This window comes from Dromaius novaehollandiae, chromosome 8 (genome assembly GCF_036370855.1).
Source record: "Dromaius novaehollandiae isolate bDroNov1 chromosome 8, bDroNov1.hap1, whole genome shotgun sequence".
NCBI lineage: Eukaryota > Metazoa > Chordata > Aves > Casuariiformes > Dromaiidae > Dromaius > Dromaius novaehollandiae.
Window position 1 is genome coordinate 43020856 of NC_088105.1, and position 22207 is coordinate 43043062.

Here is a 22207-nt window from a genome sequence, read left to right on the forward strand (position 1 = left end):
GGTCTTCAGAATTACCTTTTCCCATGTTTTATGCAGGATTTTGTACATGCTAAGGTAATAGCAAAGTCTGCAGTGGCTACTTGAAGTTGAAAAAAACTTGCTAGTTTTTGTCATTAGTGTTTGGCTGACCATATTCCCTTCTTTGCTTGTAAATTCTTGTTCAGTCAGAGGTTAGGTTACCCTAATTTCTGCCAAAATCTGAGTGAATGCTAATTTAAAAAATTACTTATGTGCAATGACTTTGATGATGATCTAGACTTAAAAATACATAAAGACTGAGCTAATAGTGTTTTTTTCAGAGGTACCTCAGTCAGTGTTTTGTAAGATTTTTTTTTAATGCGTTATTATAAATATTTTTGTACCAACCATGATAAAATGCCATATAATTTACAAGTCATCTAAAACAGTACAAAAGTACTGTGTCATGTAGATCAATTTTTAATGTAATAAAAAGAATAGAAACATTTAGCTTAGCATGTCTTTTCTTACCAGGAATCTTGTAAATTTTAAGTGCAAAAACTCCATTTATGTTTTATGTGTTTTAATTCATACTGCTTTTAAAAAGTAGTTATCCAAGTAAGATTAAGGATGAGAGGCTAGTTTTACTTTAATCAAGAGAACTGAAAATAAGTAAAATACCTTTAACAATATGTTGAAACTAAAGAACAATCTGAGAAAAAGAAATTTTGCGGAATTTTAAAATGTAGGTCAATCTTAAGATGTAGCTGCAAGAGAAATTGCGTATAACATGTCTCAAATTACTGTATGGTATCTGTGAGTTAAGCTCAATGAATTCAGAGGATCATTCTTAGTGGAGAAGCTTTTGAGCATGGCTCTTGTTTTCTTTAATTGTCTTTTTATAAAACCAGTGCCTAGCATTTTAAGAAAAAACCCTTACTGTGAACTTTCCAAACTTTGAAATTTTTGTAAGCACATTGTGCAGTTTCAGATACGGATTTTAAAACTGATGGAGAGACACAAGACAGAGTCTACAGCATTCTTTCATAGATGTAGAAGTCATTAGAATATGGAATTATGCATTGTAAACTGACTTCTTTCGTATTATTTCAGTACAACAACCTAAACGAGGGTTTTCATGGCCACTGCAAGGAATGTCATCTCGCTTTTACAGAATGATATTAAACTTTAGTGCTTGGAGATCTTATCTTTTAATAAGAAAAATAAAGTTTTCTAAGGTATATTTTCATGTATTGCTTTCTAAATAAAAACAGACTCAGGTGTCTTTTTTGCAATTAAATTAGACAATTTAATGTACCTGTTCTCAAAAGCTGAGCATTGTTTGTTTGTTTTCCTCAGAATCCTATTTTGGAGACAAAAGTTCTTATGCAGAAAATGCTAGCACGGTGAACCTCACAAGTTCTTCTTCTGCACCGGGCTTGAATAGCACATGTATAGGAAAAACGCCCCTCTCTTCTACTAGATCTGTTTGCAGAAGCCATACCCCTCTTAGGGGATATTCAGGTAAAATTGTCGTTCTTACAGGAAATCCTCTCACTTACATCTCTAACATTATTTTCCTGAATATACTGTTTTTTTAAACATCATATAGTGAGATATTGAAGTATTTTCAAAACACAAAGCATAATGTTCATTGTTATGAAATATGAAAGATACCTACTTCAAGGAAAAAAACATTTTAAATGCTGGGTACATCTTGACATTGCAGTCTCATCAGTTATTTTATTACAGAAATTATCGATGTAGTTAGAATTTATATTTTTTCCTCAAATTGTCCAGCATTGAATTAATTTGCGGGCATACGGGTTTCTGTTGTGACTAAACAAAAGAGCCCAAATAGTCACCATATGTCTTAACCTACCAGAGTTTCTTTTCTAGGCTTCTAATGCATTGTACATCAGATATCATGATGTAATTTTCAAGATTCTTGACATAAATTTTATGCATTTTATATTGAAGTCTTGAAGAGAAGCATTTACTAAGTTGTTGAAGGTAACTGACAGCAGGCATACAGGAGATCTAATAGGACAGCTTTTTCTCTTTTTTTTTGAAGATGCACTAGCTCTGTAGAAGAACATTTACACAGCATTTCCTGGGTGGACATTTTGCAGTGCTTCTTATGGTCAAAGTTGTATTACAGGGTAACGATGTCTGTATTGTGTGGTGTACATCTGTATGCTCTGGTAGTGCAGAAGTAATGGGACTCAAAGTCCTTTCACAGTCTGACTTACCCATGTCAGTTCAGCCTTGTGTGACCTTGCAGGCTATTTATGGTGATTCCCTAAAGCAAGTAAGTTACGAATAAATTGCTTTAAAAACACCATTTATCTGTTCCTGTGAAGACCAGGAATTGGGTCGCCGCTTGCTACTGAATTGAATTTTTGTCATCTTTTTTATTGCAAAATGTGAGTAACATGAAGTTTGTCATTTCCTACAGCTTTTGGGATCCACTGTTTTCTTTTTGACTGCTCAGAGAGATCAGAATGACCATGACCTTGAAACCCACAGAGCAGGTTTCTCTAGTCTTACACAATCTAAGAATGAAACAAAATCACATCTTCTGTCTCATCTCATTTGACTTGTGTGCGTGTGTTTATGTGTATGTGTGCACATGTGCACACGTGTTTGTGTATTTGTTTATACTTGTGGCATTGTATGTGATGTTCTTTCTTTGGTCAATCTTTCACTGTTCTGTTTTGTTGAAGAGAACATATCCAGAGCGTCACAGTTGGAAGAATATTGGTTGGTCACTGTATTCTTTTTTTTTTAATTTAGAGTGCGGCACAAACTGAAAAAATAACTATCTTCCAAATAACATTTGTGATGTAATTACTATGCTTAATTTAAAATATTCATTATTATCTGCAGCTACAACTACTTTTAGCTGTTGTTAAAAGAGTAGTAGTAGTTGGGGTCAAGTACTGATCATGGAGGAAACCATGGAGTGTCCTGAGTAGAACATGCAGAATAACAATTTTTTTTTCAGCAGGCTTCAGATGAAACTTAAGGGAGTATATGCCATTGTTGGCATCTTACGGCGTTCAGAATGTAGGTAGAATGAAAAGATTCAAACTCTGCTGCAGGCAGCATCAAAGATCTTTAATTTTCTTGTTAACTTTTGTGTCGTAACCGGTTGCTCAAACCAAGCAAGCTTTAATCTTCAGGTGTTAGGTAAACTCTCAGGTCTGACTCTGATCTTGCCCTTTGAGATTCTTGGTAGGATTAGTTTTGATTCTCAGGGTACAAATTGAGTATACCCAGAGGAAAATGGCAGGTTTAGTGTATTGTATGTTTTCAGCAGGATCATTCTGTCCTGAGAATACTCATAGATTCTTTTGCTTTCAGAGAGCAAGTTCTCTGTTTATTTTTAAACAATTGGTCTAGCATCTGTCATAAATAGATAAAAGGATGATAGTAAGGTATAAGGGGAAACATAATTACTTGCTGACTACTTTGTTAGAGAGTTTGGTAAGAGAAAAGAGATAGATGAAGATTATCACCATGTTTGATGAAAAGATTGATATGGACGTTAATTGGTGCCGCAAAAGAAGCAGGAAGACTTTTTTCTAGCAAATAAACTAAAACATACAGACTTTTTGAGAGCTCTAGGGTTTCCCCATAATTGTTTTTTTCCATATTGCTTACTGTACTTGTAAATACGTCTATGCTGTCAAAATCCAGTATGCTGTTCAGATGTTCTTAAAACTGTAAATACAGTGTCTCTTTATGTGCAAGTATTTTTCTTGTCTCATTTTGAATACTTAAGATTTAAAAATCATTTAATAGTGGAGTAATTTCTGAACATTCATGTGAATTCCAGAAGGATTTTTAAGTCAAGAATCTGTTCAACTCTGCTATTACAAGGTTTTAATTTGGCTTCCATCTGAAAGTTAAGGCGATTCAGATCACGAACGCTTTTCTTGGTTTGTCGGAGAAGTTATGCCAAAGTGTATGTAGCAACTGTTTTTGATAATGTCATAATTATTTCAGTATTGCTCAGCAAGATACATTTTAGTATGCAAAATACTCTGTTTTTTATTATCTACTTCAGTGAAATGAAGAGATGATTGTTTTCTGCATTTGATCTTAATAGAAATTCACATATGAATATGTATGGCTACCTTGTTATTTTTACGGCACCTATTTTCTCATTTGAATAGCATAGTCTCAAAGTCTAGTCGCAGATTTCTCAGCAAAAAAATCATTAGCAATTTCTCCAATAGAATTTGGAAGACTGCAGCACCAGAATATGGAACAAAAATAATCAGAGACAATAAAAGATGCCCTGTATACATTTTTTGTTTGCCTTTCTTAGATTAAAGGAAATAATCTTCTAAAAGCTGTATTTCTTAAGTTCAAGTACAGCAAAGCAAAAGCGCATCTCCTCTCTTTTTCATTTTAGTTAAATGTCTTATTTAGGAAGTGCTGTAACTTACAACAGTGCTTCTCAAATAATGGAGCATACTGTTGTATGTGGGGAATCGCATGCTGTTTCCTAGGACATAATGTTGCACGGTTCTGTGATGGCAGATACCCATCGGGAAGTCAGGGAAGAACCTGGAAGAGTCAGGTCATTTTGGCCAGCTTCTTTATCCCCCAGTTCTGATTGCAGATGATACTTCATCTCTGAAACTATCCTTATTGGCTTACTGCTCAAGTTACAAGCATGGAAATTATAATGCTACAAGATACGGAGATGTAGCTTTTCAGAGCAGTGCTATTTAAAATTTAGTGCTGTGTGAGGTGGCACGGGAGGAGCGAGATGAAGGAAAGCATTGTAATTCAGCCCTGATCAGCTATCCTACAAGCAACAATGGTTGGGACCTAATTCTCTTACTACCCTCCATCTGCTAATTCAGCCACTGCTTGTTAGAGCACAGTAGTGTGCGTAAGTTTTGGTCATTACTCTAATTCCAGAATTACTTTGGGTGCCCTTCCCCACCCCCTCAGAGTAGCTATTTGGATCTGAATGATGTTTGATCAGGCATCACTGCTCTATAGAGCTCAGTTTAGGTATGAACATCAGGAGGTCTGTAGTCCAATCCTGAAGCTGATTTGCTACGTAATACTGGGCAAACTGCCAGAGCAGCGGGGTTGATAGCTTTATCTAAATGAAAAAAAAAAGAGACTATGTAAGAAAATGAGGTTTAGGGTGTTCGAAAAGGAAGGCGTTAAATGTTAAGGAGCTGTATGATACTTAGACTTTATAAGGGGTGTCTTGGAGAGAGAGTTGAATATTTGAGGGAGAAGATGAGATTAGCTGAGTTTGTGATGATATTTGGGGAATTTTGAGCCAAACTTATTTTAAAGTATTAGAAATGGAAAAAAAAGGAGGAAATCATCACCTAACTGAAATTCAGAAGATTTGATCTCAAGTATGTTGTATGTGTGTATTTCAGAATCTTTTTATGATTTTAGCATAAAATCAGATGAAACATTTGTTTCCCTAACTTGGTGAAAAGTAAACCATCTTGATCAGAGTTGTACTTTTAATGGAATTCTAAATTACAGTATCTCTCTATAATTAATGTCGGATTTTAACTGGCAGTAATAGCTATGGTCCATTTTGAATTTAAAATGACAAAAGCTTAATGATGGCCATACCTATGAATCTTTTTTATTTAGTACAGAAATGGTGGCTCATAAAGTGTATTTGCACCTGTTACAGAAATATAATTAATTCTGATCATCTTAGATGAATGCATTCAATCCTTATTGTAATGTAAGCGTACAATGTTCATACTTTTGAAAGTGTGCCTTGTTGTCTATATGGTACAGTAAAAAAAGGAGTTTAACAACCTGGATTTTGAATTTTTTAACTAAGTTTGGGAACTTTGATACGGTTTTCTGTGGGTATGGGGGTATAAATGCCTGTTTCAAATGGAATGTCAAAGTATGATTCTGTGAGTATAAAGAGCTGACTCTTAACTGAATACATGCAACTGTTTTACAGTTACATCCTCATCTGCAGTCTCTGCTCATACCACTGCATCAGTTATTGTAGCTGTAGTAGAAGGGAGAGGACTTGCCAGAGGTGAAGTAGGAATGGCCAGCATTGACTTAAAAAATCCTGAGGTGATATTATCGCAATTTGCAGACAATACAACTTATGCCAAGGTATTTTGCATACATAAATTGCTGTATACTTCACAGGCTGATTACTCTAGTTTTGTTTTCTAAAAAAGCTTATGAGTAATTGGAAATTAAACTTCTGGTTCTTAGAAGAAATTTCTCAAAAGAGAAAGTAACAAGTTACAGAAAATGTGTAATAGTGAAAATGTTTAAAAGGCTACTGTCTTCTATACTGCATGTCAGATTTTAAAGAGTTAAGAGAAAGAGTGCTTTGCAAAAAAAAACTTTTGGTAAAGAATAATGTGTTTGAACTACGTGAGAGTTGGACGCCTTGTTTCGAAAAGAGGTGGGGAACAAATGGTAATACAACTTGCAAGTATTTTTTATTAGGTAAAATAACTCTGAGAGCACAACTACATAAATATGGTTACTTTTTAAAGGTGACTGTAAGATTGTTTTGTGTGGTTGCATCAGTCTTCCTTCTCAGTGACTTCCAAATTAAATTCACTCAGTTTACAGCTAAATGTTCTTCCTACTAGTACTGCATATTGTATAAATAACTTGGAGAGTAATCTTTCTGGTGTATGCAACATCAGCAGTAATAAAATGGCTTACTTAGCAGCTTTGTTGTAGTTACATGTCAGAAAATAATGTAGCCTTGTAATTGTAGTGGCATTGCAATATTCAAAGGAATGAAAACTAAATTTATTTACTAGGATAAGTAGATATGACTTAGAATGTAAATAACAATCAAATCTGTTGAATCAAATGTGTTACTTAAAGGCACTTTTGTGACCATTAGTGATTTTAAAGCTTATCTTGGTCTGAGCGCACATATACTCATGTTGAACCTGGCAGCTACACAAATTATTCCCATCATACGCAATACTATAATATGAAATAAGATGTGCAGATTGAAAAAGTGAATGCATGAGAAAGATATGGGCATTCAGATGATCATGTGGCAACTTTAAATAACAATTGCCTTAGAAGTCTGAAACTGAAAAACTGAAAATCACTGATTGAAGACTGCAGTTTGCTTATGCCTAGAATAATAAAAAAAAATGTATTGTCCCGTGTAACCAAAGGGATGATAAGACTAGAATTCTGTAAGGAAACTTGGCCTCACTTTTCTGAAAAGTGGTTACTGATTTTTAAAGTTGTTTTTATAAAGATCACATTATTACTAAGAGTAAAAGGCTTTCTTTTTAGTAAGCAGTACAGGTGTTTATAGTCTGGAGTCACCCCTGTTCTAGTCTCAGGGTTAAGAATTGTGCCTTTTTTAGTGGTGCCCAGCGATAGGACGAGAGGCAATGGGTACAGCCTGAAACACAGGAAGTTCCATCTGAATCTAAGGAAACAACTTTTTGACTGTGAGGGTGGCTGAGCACTGGGACAGGTTGCCCAGAGAGGTTGTGGAGTCTCCTTCCTGGGAGATACTCAAAAGCTGTCTGGATGCGACCTGCGCAGCGTGCTCTAGGGAACCCCGCTTGAGCAGGGGGGTTGGACTAGGTGATCTCCAGAGGTCCCTTCCAGCCTCGACCGTTCTGTGATTCTGTGATTGTCCCATGAAATTTATGTTTCCCAAACTGATTTGTTGAGTCACTATTTTAGCCACTCCAACTCCCCCCCCTTCTCTCTCTGCCCCCTCCCTGTTTTCCCCTCTCTCTACCTCATCTATTGGGAAAATAAGGTCCTTCTCCCATAATAGCTATGGAATATAATTTTGGATATTTATCTCTTGCTTTGAAAGACTGGCATATTTTTTTGTTTAAATAACAGCGAAAAGATAACTCCAACAAAATTTAGTTTCCTTTTTTTATATATATATTTTTTATGTATATATATATTTAGTTCGTTGATACGGAAGATAGCAGAAGGTTTGGTCTTTGTTTACAGTATTGGAACTGTGATTTAAAAATAAAAGCATTCTGTAATTTTTTTTTATTGTTGATATTATCGTGTAAAAAATACTTGATGTATATATGTTTTTTTACTGAATGATCTGGCATGCTTTTATTCAGGTTATCACTAAACTCAAGATTTTAACACCACTAGAAATAATAATGTCAAATACTGCTTGTGATGCAGGGAACACAACAAAATTGTTCGGTCTGATAACAGAACATTTCAAAGTAAGCTGTTAAATTTTATTCCATATTTTAGAGCTCTTGTTGATCGCTGTAATCCAGTTGTTCATTTGAGAGTATTCTACAACTTCTACAACTTTAAATGCAGTCAGGTTTTGTGTATTTCCTATGGTTTTCAGGCCTATTTTTACCATGGTAAAGGATAATCCAAGTGCAGCTCTTAAACTTTAGAACAAATCCTAGCAATTACAGAGATAAACTGTTTTTTGATTAAAGCAGAAGGTTTTGATTTTGCAGCGTGGAAGTACTTTGAACAATACTGAACCTAGGAAAAATTCAAAGATTAAAAAAAAAGATCATTTTCCTTTGCTCCTTTTTTGTTCTCTCAACCTAAAAAAATAGGTGGGACTAATGTGTCACAGAGCAGGAAAAAGAGCACTCACAGGATGAAAAAAGAGGAGCCAAATTAAGTATATGTAATTTATGAGTATGAAAGCCTCAGAACTTTTGAAAGACTGTATTTACACTCCCACTTGAGTTGCTTCTGTGTCTCCACTGTTTATAGCTTCTTCATATGCAACCTGTTCTACTTCCTGACCTTTCCCTGCTTTTTCTTGCAGAAATCACTCACGCATCACGCAAATGCAGTTATATTAACCTATATATCTGTATTCCTTATTTACCATTAACAGCTTGATAATGATTTCTTGGTCTTTAACCTTGGAAAGCAGAAACTACAGTTCCAATCTCAATGTCTGTGCTAGAAAACCACTCTTCCCCTAAAAGTCATTAATTTTAACTGAATCTAGGATTAAATTTAAAAATTTGGATTTTGGAGATGATTTTTTCCGTGAGAGGAAAAAGAAATAACAAAGGAAAAGCCTATGTTAATTTACTCAGAACAGTAGTATAAACCTTCTTTATCTATACTAACTACGAGAGAGCAACAAAGATCCATAACAATAGTGTGGTTTGCACAGGAGGTGTGTAAGCAGGCATGGCAGGACTCTGATGACTTGTCTCATGCTAATATGCTAGAATAAATATATTTACAAGACAGATTGCTGAATCAGTTGATAGATTTTCTTGGAAACATATGCTCCTAGAAAAATAAGTCTATTTGATGAAAAAATTCTTGATAACATTTTAAACTATGTGCTTTTTCTCCCACCTTTACAGAATGTGACTTTTACAACAGTCCAGAGAAAATACTTCAATGAAACAAAGGGGTTGGAATACATAGAACAGTTGTGTGCATCTGAATTCAGCACTGTTTTCATGGAGGTTCAATCAAAGTATGTTTAAATAAGGAAAAAAGCATTCTGTGTCCAGAAGTTTTTAATGGCTTTTTCCATATTTAGTACAGTAGCTTGTGGCTTGTTACATTCTTTAAAACTAGAAGATCTGAACAGAGTTGGCTTTTTATTTTGCCCTCCAGTGTTTCTAATGCATCCAGCAACTTAAATAAAAAGCCTGTGACATGTTCTTGAGATTTCATAACTTTCCACTTTCCCTTTTTAATTCTTTCCTTAAAGATGATAACATCTACAATTTCCTTTCTTTCTGATGTGAGCACCTGTATTCCTTGTACCAGCAATTTTAAATAGTGATGTTTAGTGTCCTGGACCTTTAATTCAATTCATGTATAACCAGTAAATATGTATATACACGATAGCAATTAAATAATACAGGGCGTAAGGTGTACGGGGGTGCATACGTCCATGAATATTTGATTTACATGCATGTGTGCGCTATACCTGGGTAAGTCTATACTTAATTTCTTTTTTAATTTAAGTCCTGAACTGCTTGTTCAGTGCTGTCAATTCCAGTAGTTGTCAAGGAAAAGTGTGAATGTGATTTCTGAAATGTATTGCTTGGTTTTGTGCTACTTAAATAGAACTATTCAACATTCATTAACGGTTGTTACTTTCCCAGGTACTACTGTCTTGCAGCTGTTGCAGCTTTGCTAAAATATGTTGAATTTATTCAAAATTCAGTGTATGCTCCAAAATCACTCAAGGTGCGTTTCCAGGGGAGTGAGAAAACAGCGATGATAGATTCATCATCAGCTCAAAATCTTGAACTAGTAACTAATAACAGAGATTCTCGGTAAGAATATTTAAGTTGTACAAATAACATTTTTAGCATTTTTATAAATTTATGTTTAACCAAGTTCCTTGATATGTATGTCAAAAAGCAGAGCATTGTATTTATTTCTGTATGACAGAACTAAAATCTCATTCAAACCTTTTTTTTAACAATTTGGACAGAGAAATGCATTACAATTCAGTGCAAAACTTAGAGCATAGAAAATCTTACAAGTGAATTGAGCAAAGAGTTGATACATACTAAATATATGATAGATACACAGTCAATTTTTACATTTATGTTTGTATTTCTTTCAAACTTGTAAGTGATGTTGATGCCAAATTTCACGGATTGTAGCAACATGAAAGAGGTAACATTTCTGCAAGAAGTTGCTTATGCCAGAGTAATTTCTATAATGATGGTCATGTGCAATGTTGCACTTGGTTGCATGGTAGTTCTCCACAATGAGAACAATGGTTGGAGCACTTCCTTCACCAGGAGTTACTGTCCTTTTAGGCAGAAGAAGCTGCAAGGTTTCCCTTCTCAGTATTTCTATGCTTCTGATCAAAAAGAGAAAGACTCAAACTTACACGATGCTGGCTTTCAGGTTTGGGAATCCGAGCTTGAAAAGTTGGTCATCACTGTCATAGTAAAAAGAGGAGTCTGGGGATTTCCTCTTTCTCCCAGAACCATTCTGTAACAGCTTTCCACTTGGGAGGATGTATCTTCCTTAACCTCCTGCCACTGCCTTTTTTTTTTGGTCTTCTCTTTCACTCCTTTTTTTTGCTTTTCTTTTTCTTTTTCTTTTTTTTTGGGGGGGGGGCATAGCAGAGTGCACTGTCAGATCTGCAGAAGTGGGAGGTGACAGTAGTTTATTTCTGTTCTTCTGTCACCTTTCCTATATTTCTTCCTTTTTCTGCTCCATAGCTTCATTTGTAATTGTAGGAGCCAGTTGCTCTAAGACTGGTACCCTCAAAACAATATTTCTCTGAAAGCTGCTCCTGATTCCACAGATGGTTTTGAGATAAAGGAGGCCATAGGAGGAAGTGAGCAACAGTAAACGGCTGTCAGCTTCTCCTTTAGCATTTATCACTACAGACATTCTGCTAACAAAGTGGCAAGTTTGAATCAGGCCACTATTTTCATTACCTAGATCTTACCCCTGAAGCATGAAGTTAGGTGTCTTTGTATCAGATATTAACAGGTAAAAGTTATGGGTACATGCACATACCAGAAGCATCTAAATGAGGTTCTTCTTCCAATATTCCTACTGGAGCAGCTCGTCTCTCTCCTTTTATTGTACAGGGAAATGAGCCCGCAGTGCCTTAAAGGTAGGCAATATGGATACTATCCTAAATGTAGAGTTCCCCTTCAGATTCATTTAAGTTCTTGTCCAGAGTTGCATCTTCTGGTAAATATGTCCTTAATGAAAAATGGCTTTCAATTTGGCCCCTTTTAATTCTATTGACTATCCAGTTGTTCTTTTATTCCATGAATTTTTAGTTTAAGTACTGTCTTTCTTCTTCATGCTGCTTGTTGCTCTGTCTATTCATAGCACATTCCTTCCTATTGAAGTTCTGTGTTAAACATTCAATATGTTTATATGGCCCTAGTCTTTTCATTGGCCATCTCTCAAGCAATGGTTTTGAAGGTTTCAGATTTCTGAACTTGTTTAGATATGTATTAGACGTAACTATTTAAGGCTGTTTATTTTAAAAATCAACCTATGTGAAAATTTGGGATGTTGAGCATGTAAAAGCCATGAGCTTTAAAACAATTTTTATAAATCATAAGCATGTGATTTGGCTCCTGCATTGACTGTAAGTCAGTTTAAGTTCTTCAAAAAAATAATAAGGCTTATTTCTCTCTTGCACTTCTCAATATTTTAAATCATTTTCATAAATGCATTTTAATGAAAATCGAGTGCTTAGTATCTAATCTCAGATTTTATTTTTCTCCTATGGCAAGGAGAGGAAAAATGTGAACAATACTTACATATACTGCAGCACATGGTAACAGAATACTACTACAAAAAATGAGTAAAATGCTGAAGTTAATCTACACAAATGTACTTCTATGCTTTGGAAACTGATCTGATGAGGGCTAATACTATACTACATTACATCTGACTTCCTAAACTACTGTAGTTAATATACGTGGTAAATAAGGAGATGCTAAACATCCTGAAAACAAGCTTCAAATTTGTAGGATACTTTCACCTGGAAATGTCATTTGACATTTATCATCTTTATTTTTGTGAGTGTATTTTTTACATGTATTTTGTTTTGAAAGGAATGGTCATACACTTTTTGGTGTCCTAAATTATACTAAAACTTCAGGTGGAAGTCGAAGACTTAGGTCAAATATCCTGGAGCCACTAGTTGATGCTGAAACAATTAACACAAGACTGGACTGTGTGCAGGAATTACTCCAGGATGAGGAGATGTTTTTTGGTCTTCAAGCAGGTAATAGTTTATTTTTGAATAAATAGTTAAATTCCTTTTTAAACATTATTTTAATTTCTGAAAATACGCAATATGAATCAATAGGTAAAGTATTTTCTTGTGATTTGTCAGGTGACTTTTAATTCTGTTGAGATAGGTCCTATTTATAGTGTGACAGTGACCTTTTTCTTGAGTATTTTGTTAAGAAAAGTGAACTTTTCTGATAAATTGGATAGACGTCAGTAAGCCAATAGCTTTTTAAAAGAATTTCAGTTTGTCTCTAGCTCTATGGCTAGGTATGTACTGTGTTGGAAGCAGTTTATTCATGTATACATTAAAAACAAATAAAGGCATCGGTGATGTAATACTTGTCGTGCATGCATACTTTTTCCTCTTTGCTTCGTAGAACAGTGATTCAGACAAATTTAAACAAAAACCCCAAAACCTAAAAGGTATAAATTAGTCCACCTAAAGCTGTATTGCATAAGCTTAACCTTTATCTGTCTCTGAACAATGGAAATGTGATTCTGTCTAACAAAAATAACTTGCATACCTATAAAAAATTATGTTTTTGCTTCTCAGTACCCCTCATCATACAAATGTGGATGACATGAAGGTCTTATCTTGAAGGTCTAAACTGTATAAGTCATAACTTGTGAATTTTTAGGGTGCATATATGTTCATGTTTTTATTGATAGTAAAAGCTTTCTTTTTGTCTGTGGATGTTCAAGCATAGATTACTGTGGTTTTTGAGGTAACCTGCTGCGCTTCAGTATTGTTCAGTCTGGTGTTTTATTTGATTACATTTCTGTAAATACAGATGGGAAAAGTTGTTTATGAGCAATCTTGGTTGTCTAAGTCTTTCCTTTCCTGTATTTTCTTTATTATATTGACAGTGAGACTATTCTTAGTTTTATTATTCTCTAGATCACATACACTTTGAAAGCTCCTTTACTTAAAAGAATATCATTGAATTGTTGACAGGTATGTCCGCCAATATAATAATCACTGCATGCTTAGGTATGGGAAGTATAGTAATCACAAAATAATTTAGGTTACAGCTAAATTTTTAAAAATACTATGGGGAATAATTTGTGAATATATGGTAGCAAAAAGGAAGAAAAAGATTAAGAAAAATATTACTAAGTAATTGTGTGCATATTTTTAAACGAATTTGATAATACAATTTTATTGCAAGTTTCATTTCAATTTCTGATCTATTTACTTTTGTTTTACAGTTATCTCAAAATTCCTGGATATCGAACAACTACTTTCAGTTTTGGTACAAATTCCAAAGCAGGATACAGTATGTTTCAAACTACATCTTAATCAGTTATCTGAAGAGAATATGCAACATGTAAATGTGACATCTACATATATATACATATACATATATATATATATATATGCATGATGTTATAAGAAAAAGACTGCACCTTAAAAAGATATGGCATGATGTCATCATGTACTAAAAATATATCTTACTTCACAGTAGTGTAAGATTCTCATGAGAGAATGTTAGAAAAATCTGGGTTTGCTTCAATATCACGTTCATCTTACTTCATGCAAATTGGACTTCAGAAATGTTTATTTTTCATCACTCCCCACCTTTATTCATCATATGTGTACAACCTATTCATTAGTGTTAAGATAAAAAAGGATTTTTTTTCACATCAGCATGAAAAGAAAAATTGTATAGGAGAAATCTGCTCTCTTATTTTTGTAGGTTAATATAATTTTTAATAGCCTAAACAAAATTAAGCATCTTCCTTATTAGTAATTCAAGAATTTCTTAGTATTTCATGTAATATAAATCAACAGAAATTATTCCTTATAGTCTGAAAGGAATAGAAGCTTCCCCTTTGAAGTCTTTCAAGAAATCATCACAGATTTAATCTTTCACCTTGAAACTCATGCTCTTACATTTTTAATGAGGAGACAGTCGGAATCAAATAAAGTAAGGGTTTCTGTTCCCTCAGTGTGCCAGTGTGCCATTGTTAGACTTGCGGTCACCTCCTGTTCTTAACTAGTTCATAAAACAAAAATCACTGAAGGGGGTATGAAACTCTCTCTCTCCTAGTAACTATTGGCATGTTTCAGTGAGAGAGGTTTTTTTCCATCAGAGCTTAACTCTTATATTAGTTTGTACTTTAACACGTGAAATACAAATATCAAATAGGATAGATATATGTAGCTCATTACTGGCTCTTGATTGAGACAGGACACAACACAGTTAACCACAATATGCTTGAGATAACTGAACCTCAGCTTCTTTCTCCTCAGCATCTTGTAACACCATTCCATTGTAGGTTACGTTTGACTACTATACTTGAGCAGTGAAAATACAAGGACATACAGTATGTTTGCTGTGCCCTAATGGCACCAGCAGATTTCTTTGACTTAAAAAGTTCATGAGGCATACAAAATAAGTTAGAATGTATATGTGAACAAAAAGTTTTGAAGAACAACCTTTACTATAAGCAAGCATTTTTAATGTTTATTGAATTTTCTTTTTTCTTCATTGTATGTGCGGATGTTTAAGGATTTAAATATATCAACCAAAGATAAATCAACCAAACTGGGTTGTGTTGCATTTTACAGCATTTGTAAAAGAGGCTGTGTTTCACAAGTATGATGCATAAGGCATATGGCTTTGGAACAGTCTACAAGCTATGACGTAGAAGAATAAAAGAAGGCTTTGTGGCTTGGGTTAGCCAGGTGTTCTCATTGTCAGTCCCCATTATCAATGCATACATATGAAAAGTATCAGTTACTGCTGGGCAAATTATCACAGTAGGCAATATAAATTCAGGTGCATGCTTTTATGCAGTTATATACCAAGTCATCAAAGGAGCATTTTGGCAATTTTCATTAAAATTTAAAGTATAAATCTGATACAGTTATAATGAGAGTTCTGCTAGTTCTTAAATATTTTCTTTAAACAAACAAGCATACAAACTCCTCCAACCTTTGTAAACTTTTTTCAACAGGTTAAAACTGCTGAATCAAAAATAACTAATTTAATCTACCTGAAGCATACTCTAGAACTTGTAGAACCTCTAAAGGTAAGTTGTATCTGTCTTTTTTTTTTTTTTTCCTCTGTGTAAAGTACAGACCAGTTAGTCCTTATTTTAATCCAGTGCAGTTCATTAAATTTACTTTATATCTCGCAGAACACAACACTGCCAACATAATCTATGCTATCTCTTAAGCTAGTTGAAAACATGTATTTGAGTCCAGTACTGTAAGAACTGGATTCCTATGGTTACCTGATTAATTGATTTTATAACAAATATTTAATGGAGCCTCCTGCTTGAATTCTTTAAGGTGCTCGCACAACCGCTAGTAAGCCTCAGTGAATCCGAGACCTTTCAGTCCTTTGAAAGGGCTGTGAAATGAAGTAACTATTTGTGTTCATATTTTAATTTTCAACAGGCTGCTTTAAGAAACTGCAGCACACCTCTGCTAAAAGCATACTACAGTTCTCTCGAAGATTCAAGGTATTACAATAATATTTTAGCTGGTATGCTAGAAACTTTCATCTTCCTTGAGGATGTCTGTAAGATCAAAAATAGTACATCTTTGTTTATTTGTAGTTATAGCTGTAGCCCCCTTGTTTCACCTAAAAGCAGATAACTTTAAAAATTCAAATTTTCAACTAATATAAAGATAGCCTATAAAGCAAAATAGAAAATTACCTATCATATTGCAATTGCTGAATAACAGTAAAGATTTTTTAAATTAAGCACTCAATTAGTGACACTTTATATCAGATTTAAGTGTGTTCATACTTTGTTCTGAGGTGAAAATCGCATAAAATTTAGTGTCTGTTTTTAATCATAGAGAAGTATTTGCTTCAGTTATCTGTAATATTATTTATAATTTCAGAATGATAATGCAAATAAAAATCATAAAATATTATGCAGTAATTTAATTGGTGATACAACTAATATTGCAGGTTTGAAATTATACTTGAAAAGATAACAACTGTAATTAATGATGATACACGGTATACAAAAGGATGTCTGAATATGAGGACCCAGAAATGCTATGCTGTAAAGCCAAATGTCAATGAATTCCTTGATATAGCTCGTAGAACATACACAGAAATTGTCGATGACATAGCAGGTATTTCTAGACTAAGATTTTTATGTACTTGGAATTCAAAACATATTGCATCTAGCATGTAGGAGCCATACAATCACATACAACATATTGTGAAAACGTTCTCGGATGAAAATGGCATTGAGTGTTAGTATAAATTGATGGTCATTGGTGAGTAATTGAAATACTTTTCAGGCATTTACTGAGATTTCCCATGTGTACATAAAAGCTCTCAATTTTTATTTAAATGAGGATGAACAATTATATTGTGATCCCTTTATTTAAAATTTTGTCGCTCTTTATCCTCTAAAAATACACAAAAATAAGCTATGATAACAAAATTATTCCAATTAAAACATTCTGCATAAAGTGTTAGCTTCTTGAATGAAAACATTTGAGTATTTTGTTCCTTATATTTTAAGCAGTCTCGATCTATCTGTGGACTGCTTTTTAACCAAGCTATTAAGAGTTGGAAAAAAATAATGCAAGGAATTTTAGCATAATGACTGTTACTATGCCTTAGTAACCTTGCTGATTATCAGTAAGTGTCAAAATCGAAGAAAAAATTTATCTTCTGGGACATATCTTTTATGTAGTGTAAAATGTTGATTTCTAGCTAAATAACTTTTTAGTTTACTATTTAATTGGAAAAATAATTACTGTTTTTTTACTTCCTAAACCTTCCAAAACTCGGTAGCTGTGTTCCCCTTCTCTGTTTTCACTGCAGCCCACATGTTTGCAAAAGGGATTCTTCTCTCTTTTCCTCTTTACTGGATTAAACTCTAAGTGACTTAAAGACTGAGATATCCAGAACAGCCTAACTTGCTCTTCTGTGTCCTGAATGGTTGGAACATCAAAAAGTGGGCAAGCTTAGACAGAACAATGAGCAGCAGGGAAACAGCACAAAGTAGCCCTATCTTTTTTTCTTCCCACAGGAGTTTCTACACTATTACCCTATTTGCAGTATTCAGAATTCCCAGTACTTAGTAGTACATATCCTTCTATCATCCAACAGTTTCTCATACCCAGCATCTTCTAAGCTAGCAACAAGATGGATTTAAGGGGAGGGGCTACAAATGTAAAGCATTTACCTCAGTCAGTGGAAAGAACATTGCTTGTAATCATGAAGTGGTAAAAACTGAGAGTCCCCTAATTTACAGTTTATAGTCTGTCTGTTGATTAAACATCATCTGAAGCTAAGTGCTCTAGGAAACTTCCCTTTCCGTAGCCAAGCCTGCCTGGGAGTTGGTCAAATGTTAGGACTGTTTTTAAAGAATGCATGAATTATCCTATTCCCCACTGGAACTTTTTCTCAGTAGCTATATACAACCAGATTTTATTATGTTACTGAGTTCTTTTAACTTCACAGAAGCCCACTTTTAAGACCTTTTGACATGTTACTTACCTGACTCCTTCAACACATTAGAGTAATCGCATCCACAGTATGTCTGTTTACTCATACAAAATTTATGTGTATATTACTGATTTTGGTTAAATCTTTCTCTGTGGTACATAGGTCTGATAACACAACTTGCAGAAAAATACAACCTACCAATGAGAACAAGTTTCAGCTCTGCTCGTGGATTTTTTATCCAGATGAATGCCGATTGTTCAATATTACCCGATGGCCAGCTTCCTTCAGAATTTACAAAGGTATCTGTACTAGAGATGTTTTGTCAAAATACTTTCGTATAATTAATGGATATAAAAATGTATATAAAAACATTAATAAAATATACATTATAAAATAACAATAAACATAATTTCAGTGAAGATGCTTAGAAATAAGTGAGGGTATAGTCTGGTGTGTTTTTACAGCTGCTCTATTTATAGTTACACTTAATATAGTCAGAAAATGTGCAATTATAAATTGTATATCTTGCTGATAACTGCATTCTAAGGATTTTTTATGAAAATTTATCTAGGAAAATTGAAACAAGGCATTAATTTTTCCATTTGTTTTCCATATTGTTTCCAGTTTGTTTTTTGGACAGTATTTTTGTTTGTGATTATACAGCAAGTTTTGATTGTTGGTTTGAATTCCCTACAGATCACTAAAATGAAAAACACATATAGCTTTACTTCAGCGGACTTAATAAAAATGAATGAAAGATGTCAGGAATCCCTCAGAGAAATTTATCACATGACCTACTTGTAAGAGCATTTAAAACTGTTCAATATTTGTGCTAACTGCATTTATTTTGTCCCATTAATAGCTAATTACAAGTTTGCTTAATGCTGTCTTATTGCTAAGCTGTGGTTACTTACAGAAACAATCCACAGTGACACTGATCAAGTATAATTCCCAAGAGAAAAACTAACACAAAATGTGTAGTGTATTGAATGTGTATACAAATATGTAGGCATTTATTAAACTTCTTTGCGGTGAATTATCTACACAAAATGACACAATGTATATATTAGTTCTGTAATGCAAAGTCACTTTTTTAATCAGTTCCTTGCATTTACAGTAGAACTATTTCTGCATTTTTGTCCTTGGTGCATGTTTTGTAAGTCTTAGCTATATCATAAGACTTACTAGGTCTAATGTTGCATGTCAGTTTCATGGAAATTCATTCTAGAGACCATGTGGTTTAATTATTAACATGAAGGCCTAAGCCAATTAGTCACACATTTATTAACACTTGAGATGCTAATAAAACGTAATTGATTTCACAGCTATATTTTTATTCTCTTTGTGAGGCTTTCTTGTGAGTTGTTGATATTTGAGCTATGCGTCTGATAGCAGAATTTGATTTGTGGTTATTGTGGTATGAGATCTTAATATACTTTAAAGAAATTTGCACATTTGCCTGCATCTGACAGATGTCGATTGCATTTTATGAAGTAACTTTCTGTCCTAATATATGCAGTATGAACATTATTGTTGTCTTTTTTCTGTAAGTTGTATAAAGTGACAGTATGTACTGTGCAACAACTAAATCGGTCTTATTGCAGAATAGTGTGTAAACTACTCAACGAGATCTACGAATATATTCATTGCCTGTACAAGCTATCTGACGTTGTGTCAATGCTGGACATGCTGCTTTCATTTGCCCATGCCTGTACTCTGTCTGACTATGGTAAGTTTCTTCCTCGATTCTGTCATAGGCCAGATAAAGACCCTACTGTTGGAGAATATCCTGCCTGCTTTTTCTGGTTCTGTAATTGCTATGCCCATGTCATTTATTTTTCTGTTTCACAGTAGGCTCCTGCTCCATTTGGCTGCAGTATCCTTTCCAGTTTCGTGGTCGTGTTCTTTCTGTATCTATTAATTGAAATTGTATTTTGCCATTTAGCTGCTGTAAGCCTTCATAACCAGTATCTTTTCAAGATAGCCAGTTTTCAAAAGCATAAAGTCTGTGAATATTTGAGTTTACAGTTCTGTTCCAAAAGGGCATGACATAATATAAGCAGGTGAACATTAAGTATATACCTGAAGACAAAATAAGTGACTACCTTTACCTGCTTTTACAAGGCATTTTTGGGAATTGGTCTTCTAAGGAATCCAGGATCATATGCTTACCTGCACGTTGTTTATGTCCTGGATCAAAGATTCTGTTGTATCGCATCGTAGGGTCATCCTGCTTTCCCGGCCTAGTTCTGCGAAGTACAAATGAGCACACTGTCTTAACTTAATGCTGACCTGAGATGCTTATATGTAGAGTACAACGCTATGTAGATACTAATTCAGGTCTGGAAGCCGTTTCAGCAGGGGATATTAGCTCAGCGCTACTGATGCCGCTATGAAACTTCCAGTTCATGTTTGCCTTTGTAGCATGGACCACGTGAATCTTCATGTGCTGTTGAATGCAATCACAAGAAGTAACCAATGTGTTCCATGCATCACTCTTTTTCCCATCCAGTGAATAGAGCACGCGTTTTCTTCAGCAGTAGTGGTAAGGAGACCAAAGCTGCTGAGCTTCTCCCATATAACCACATCTGCAGAATTGCACATAGGTATGCATGCATGTGTGTGTCCACCCGAAGAAATGGACTCTCTTTTGTAGTTTCTGGTTCCCTTTGCCAGTCAACTCTCTCCCCCACATCATTAAATGACTAAATGCATACATCAGGTAATTAGAGTTGCCCAGTGTTTAAAGTTGAAAAACTGCTTTTTTCAATTTTGAATTTAACTGAATTTAACAACCTTTCTTTGTTAGCCTGGGGTACTGCCATAGCGGTAGAGAGAGAGGAGGCAAAAGGAATAGACTGAGAATAAAAAACTGTATTCTGCCAGATACACATGTAGACAGTCCCAGTATCAAATGAATCTGTATAGGCATGGTGTATACCCACATATATTTACCAAAGAAGGAATGCTACTTCCTAGTTCCCCATGTTTATATAATAAGGTGCTTACTTACAAAGTAGTAATAGATACAGTTCATGACCCCCGTATTTTGCATGTTCATATTCTAGTAGTTATAAAACTGTGTTTCAGGTTTTCAGTTTGAATTCCTTTTCCAGTTTCACTCTTCAAATTTTCTTTATTACTGGAGTCTTACACTACTTGCTGTGGAACACAAACACAGAAGGTTAATTTAGGAATGGAACGTTGGTGTATTTTTTTTCTTTTTGTACTAATGGATCATGAAGACTTGTATGATAATCATAATCTGTACTTGAAAATTGTTGATAACTCTTTCAAGTGTTCCATCTTTGATAATTTGGTAACAGCAAAGGAGCTTTTCTCAATGGTTCTTAAAAATCTGGCACATGTAAATATATGTGTGTGTGTGTGTATAATTTTTTTTATAAGCAGTCTTGCTGACTACAAGAGTAAAAACAAGGGAATCAGGACCACAGAATTTTACTTCTGTTCTGCAAGAATGACTTTATTTCAAAATGCACCAGTTTGGTAACTTAAAGGTTTCCATATTAACTCTGTAATATTTTATATTCTTTTTCTCATTTAGTTCGTCCAGAATTTACAGATACTTTAGCAATCAAGCAGGGATGGCATCCCATTCTTGAAAAAATAGCTGTGGAAAAGCCTGTGTCTAACAACACGTATCTGACAGAGGGTAGCAGTTTCGTTATTATTACAGGACCAAACATGAGTGGGAAATCAACGTATCTAAAGCAGATTGCTCTCTGTCAAATTATGGCGCAGATTGGTAAGCAACAGGTTACCGTATCAGTAATCTTTTGCAGTACTTTTACTGCTTTCTAGTTTAAAATTATTTACAAAGTTGAATGATTCAGCTTTGAGGGTAATATTCTCTCTATACAGCAACAGGTAATTTTCTAGTCCTTCTGCTCCTACCAGCTCTTGTGTTGCTGACAGAGGCTGTTGAAAGATTTGGGGTCCTCCATTGGAGATTTATGCCCCTGCCCCACTGTGTTACCTGGCAGCATTCACAGTCTGTCTTTAGGAGAAGGATATCAATTGTGCACTTTAATTCTTTGAAGCACCCTAATTCATGC

At 34.4% G+C, this 22207-nt stretch overlaps 1 protein-coding gene across 1 annotated transcript in view; it reads left to right on the forward strand.

The window, feature by feature from the left end:
• MSH4 (mutS homolog 4) overlaps positions 1-22207 on the forward strand; it is a 28703-nt gene that overhangs the window by 1058 nt on the left and 5438 nt on the right. The window contains exons 2-15 of the mRNA XM_064516384.1: positions 1318-1482; positions 5933-6096; positions 8076-8186; positions 9321-9436; positions 10077-10250; positions 12522-12694; positions 13912-13979; positions 15664-15738; positions 16109-16173; positions 16632-16801; positions 18294-18430; positions 18828-18931; positions 19736-19860; positions 21697-21897. Coding sequence (XP_064372454.1) covers positions 1318-1482; positions 5933-6096; positions 8076-8186; positions 9321-9436; positions 10077-10250; positions 12522-12694; positions 13912-13979; positions 15664-15738; positions 16109-16173; positions 16632-16801; positions 18294-18430; positions 18828-18931; positions 19736-19860; positions 21697-21897 — 1848 coding nt within the window. The remainder of the gene's footprint in view (positions 1-1317; positions 1483-5932; positions 6097-8075; positions 8187-9320; positions 9437-10076; positions 10251-12521; positions 12695-13911; positions 13980-15663; positions 15739-16108; positions 16174-16631; positions 16802-18293; positions 18431-18827; positions 18932-19735; positions 19861-21696; positions 21898-22207) is intronic.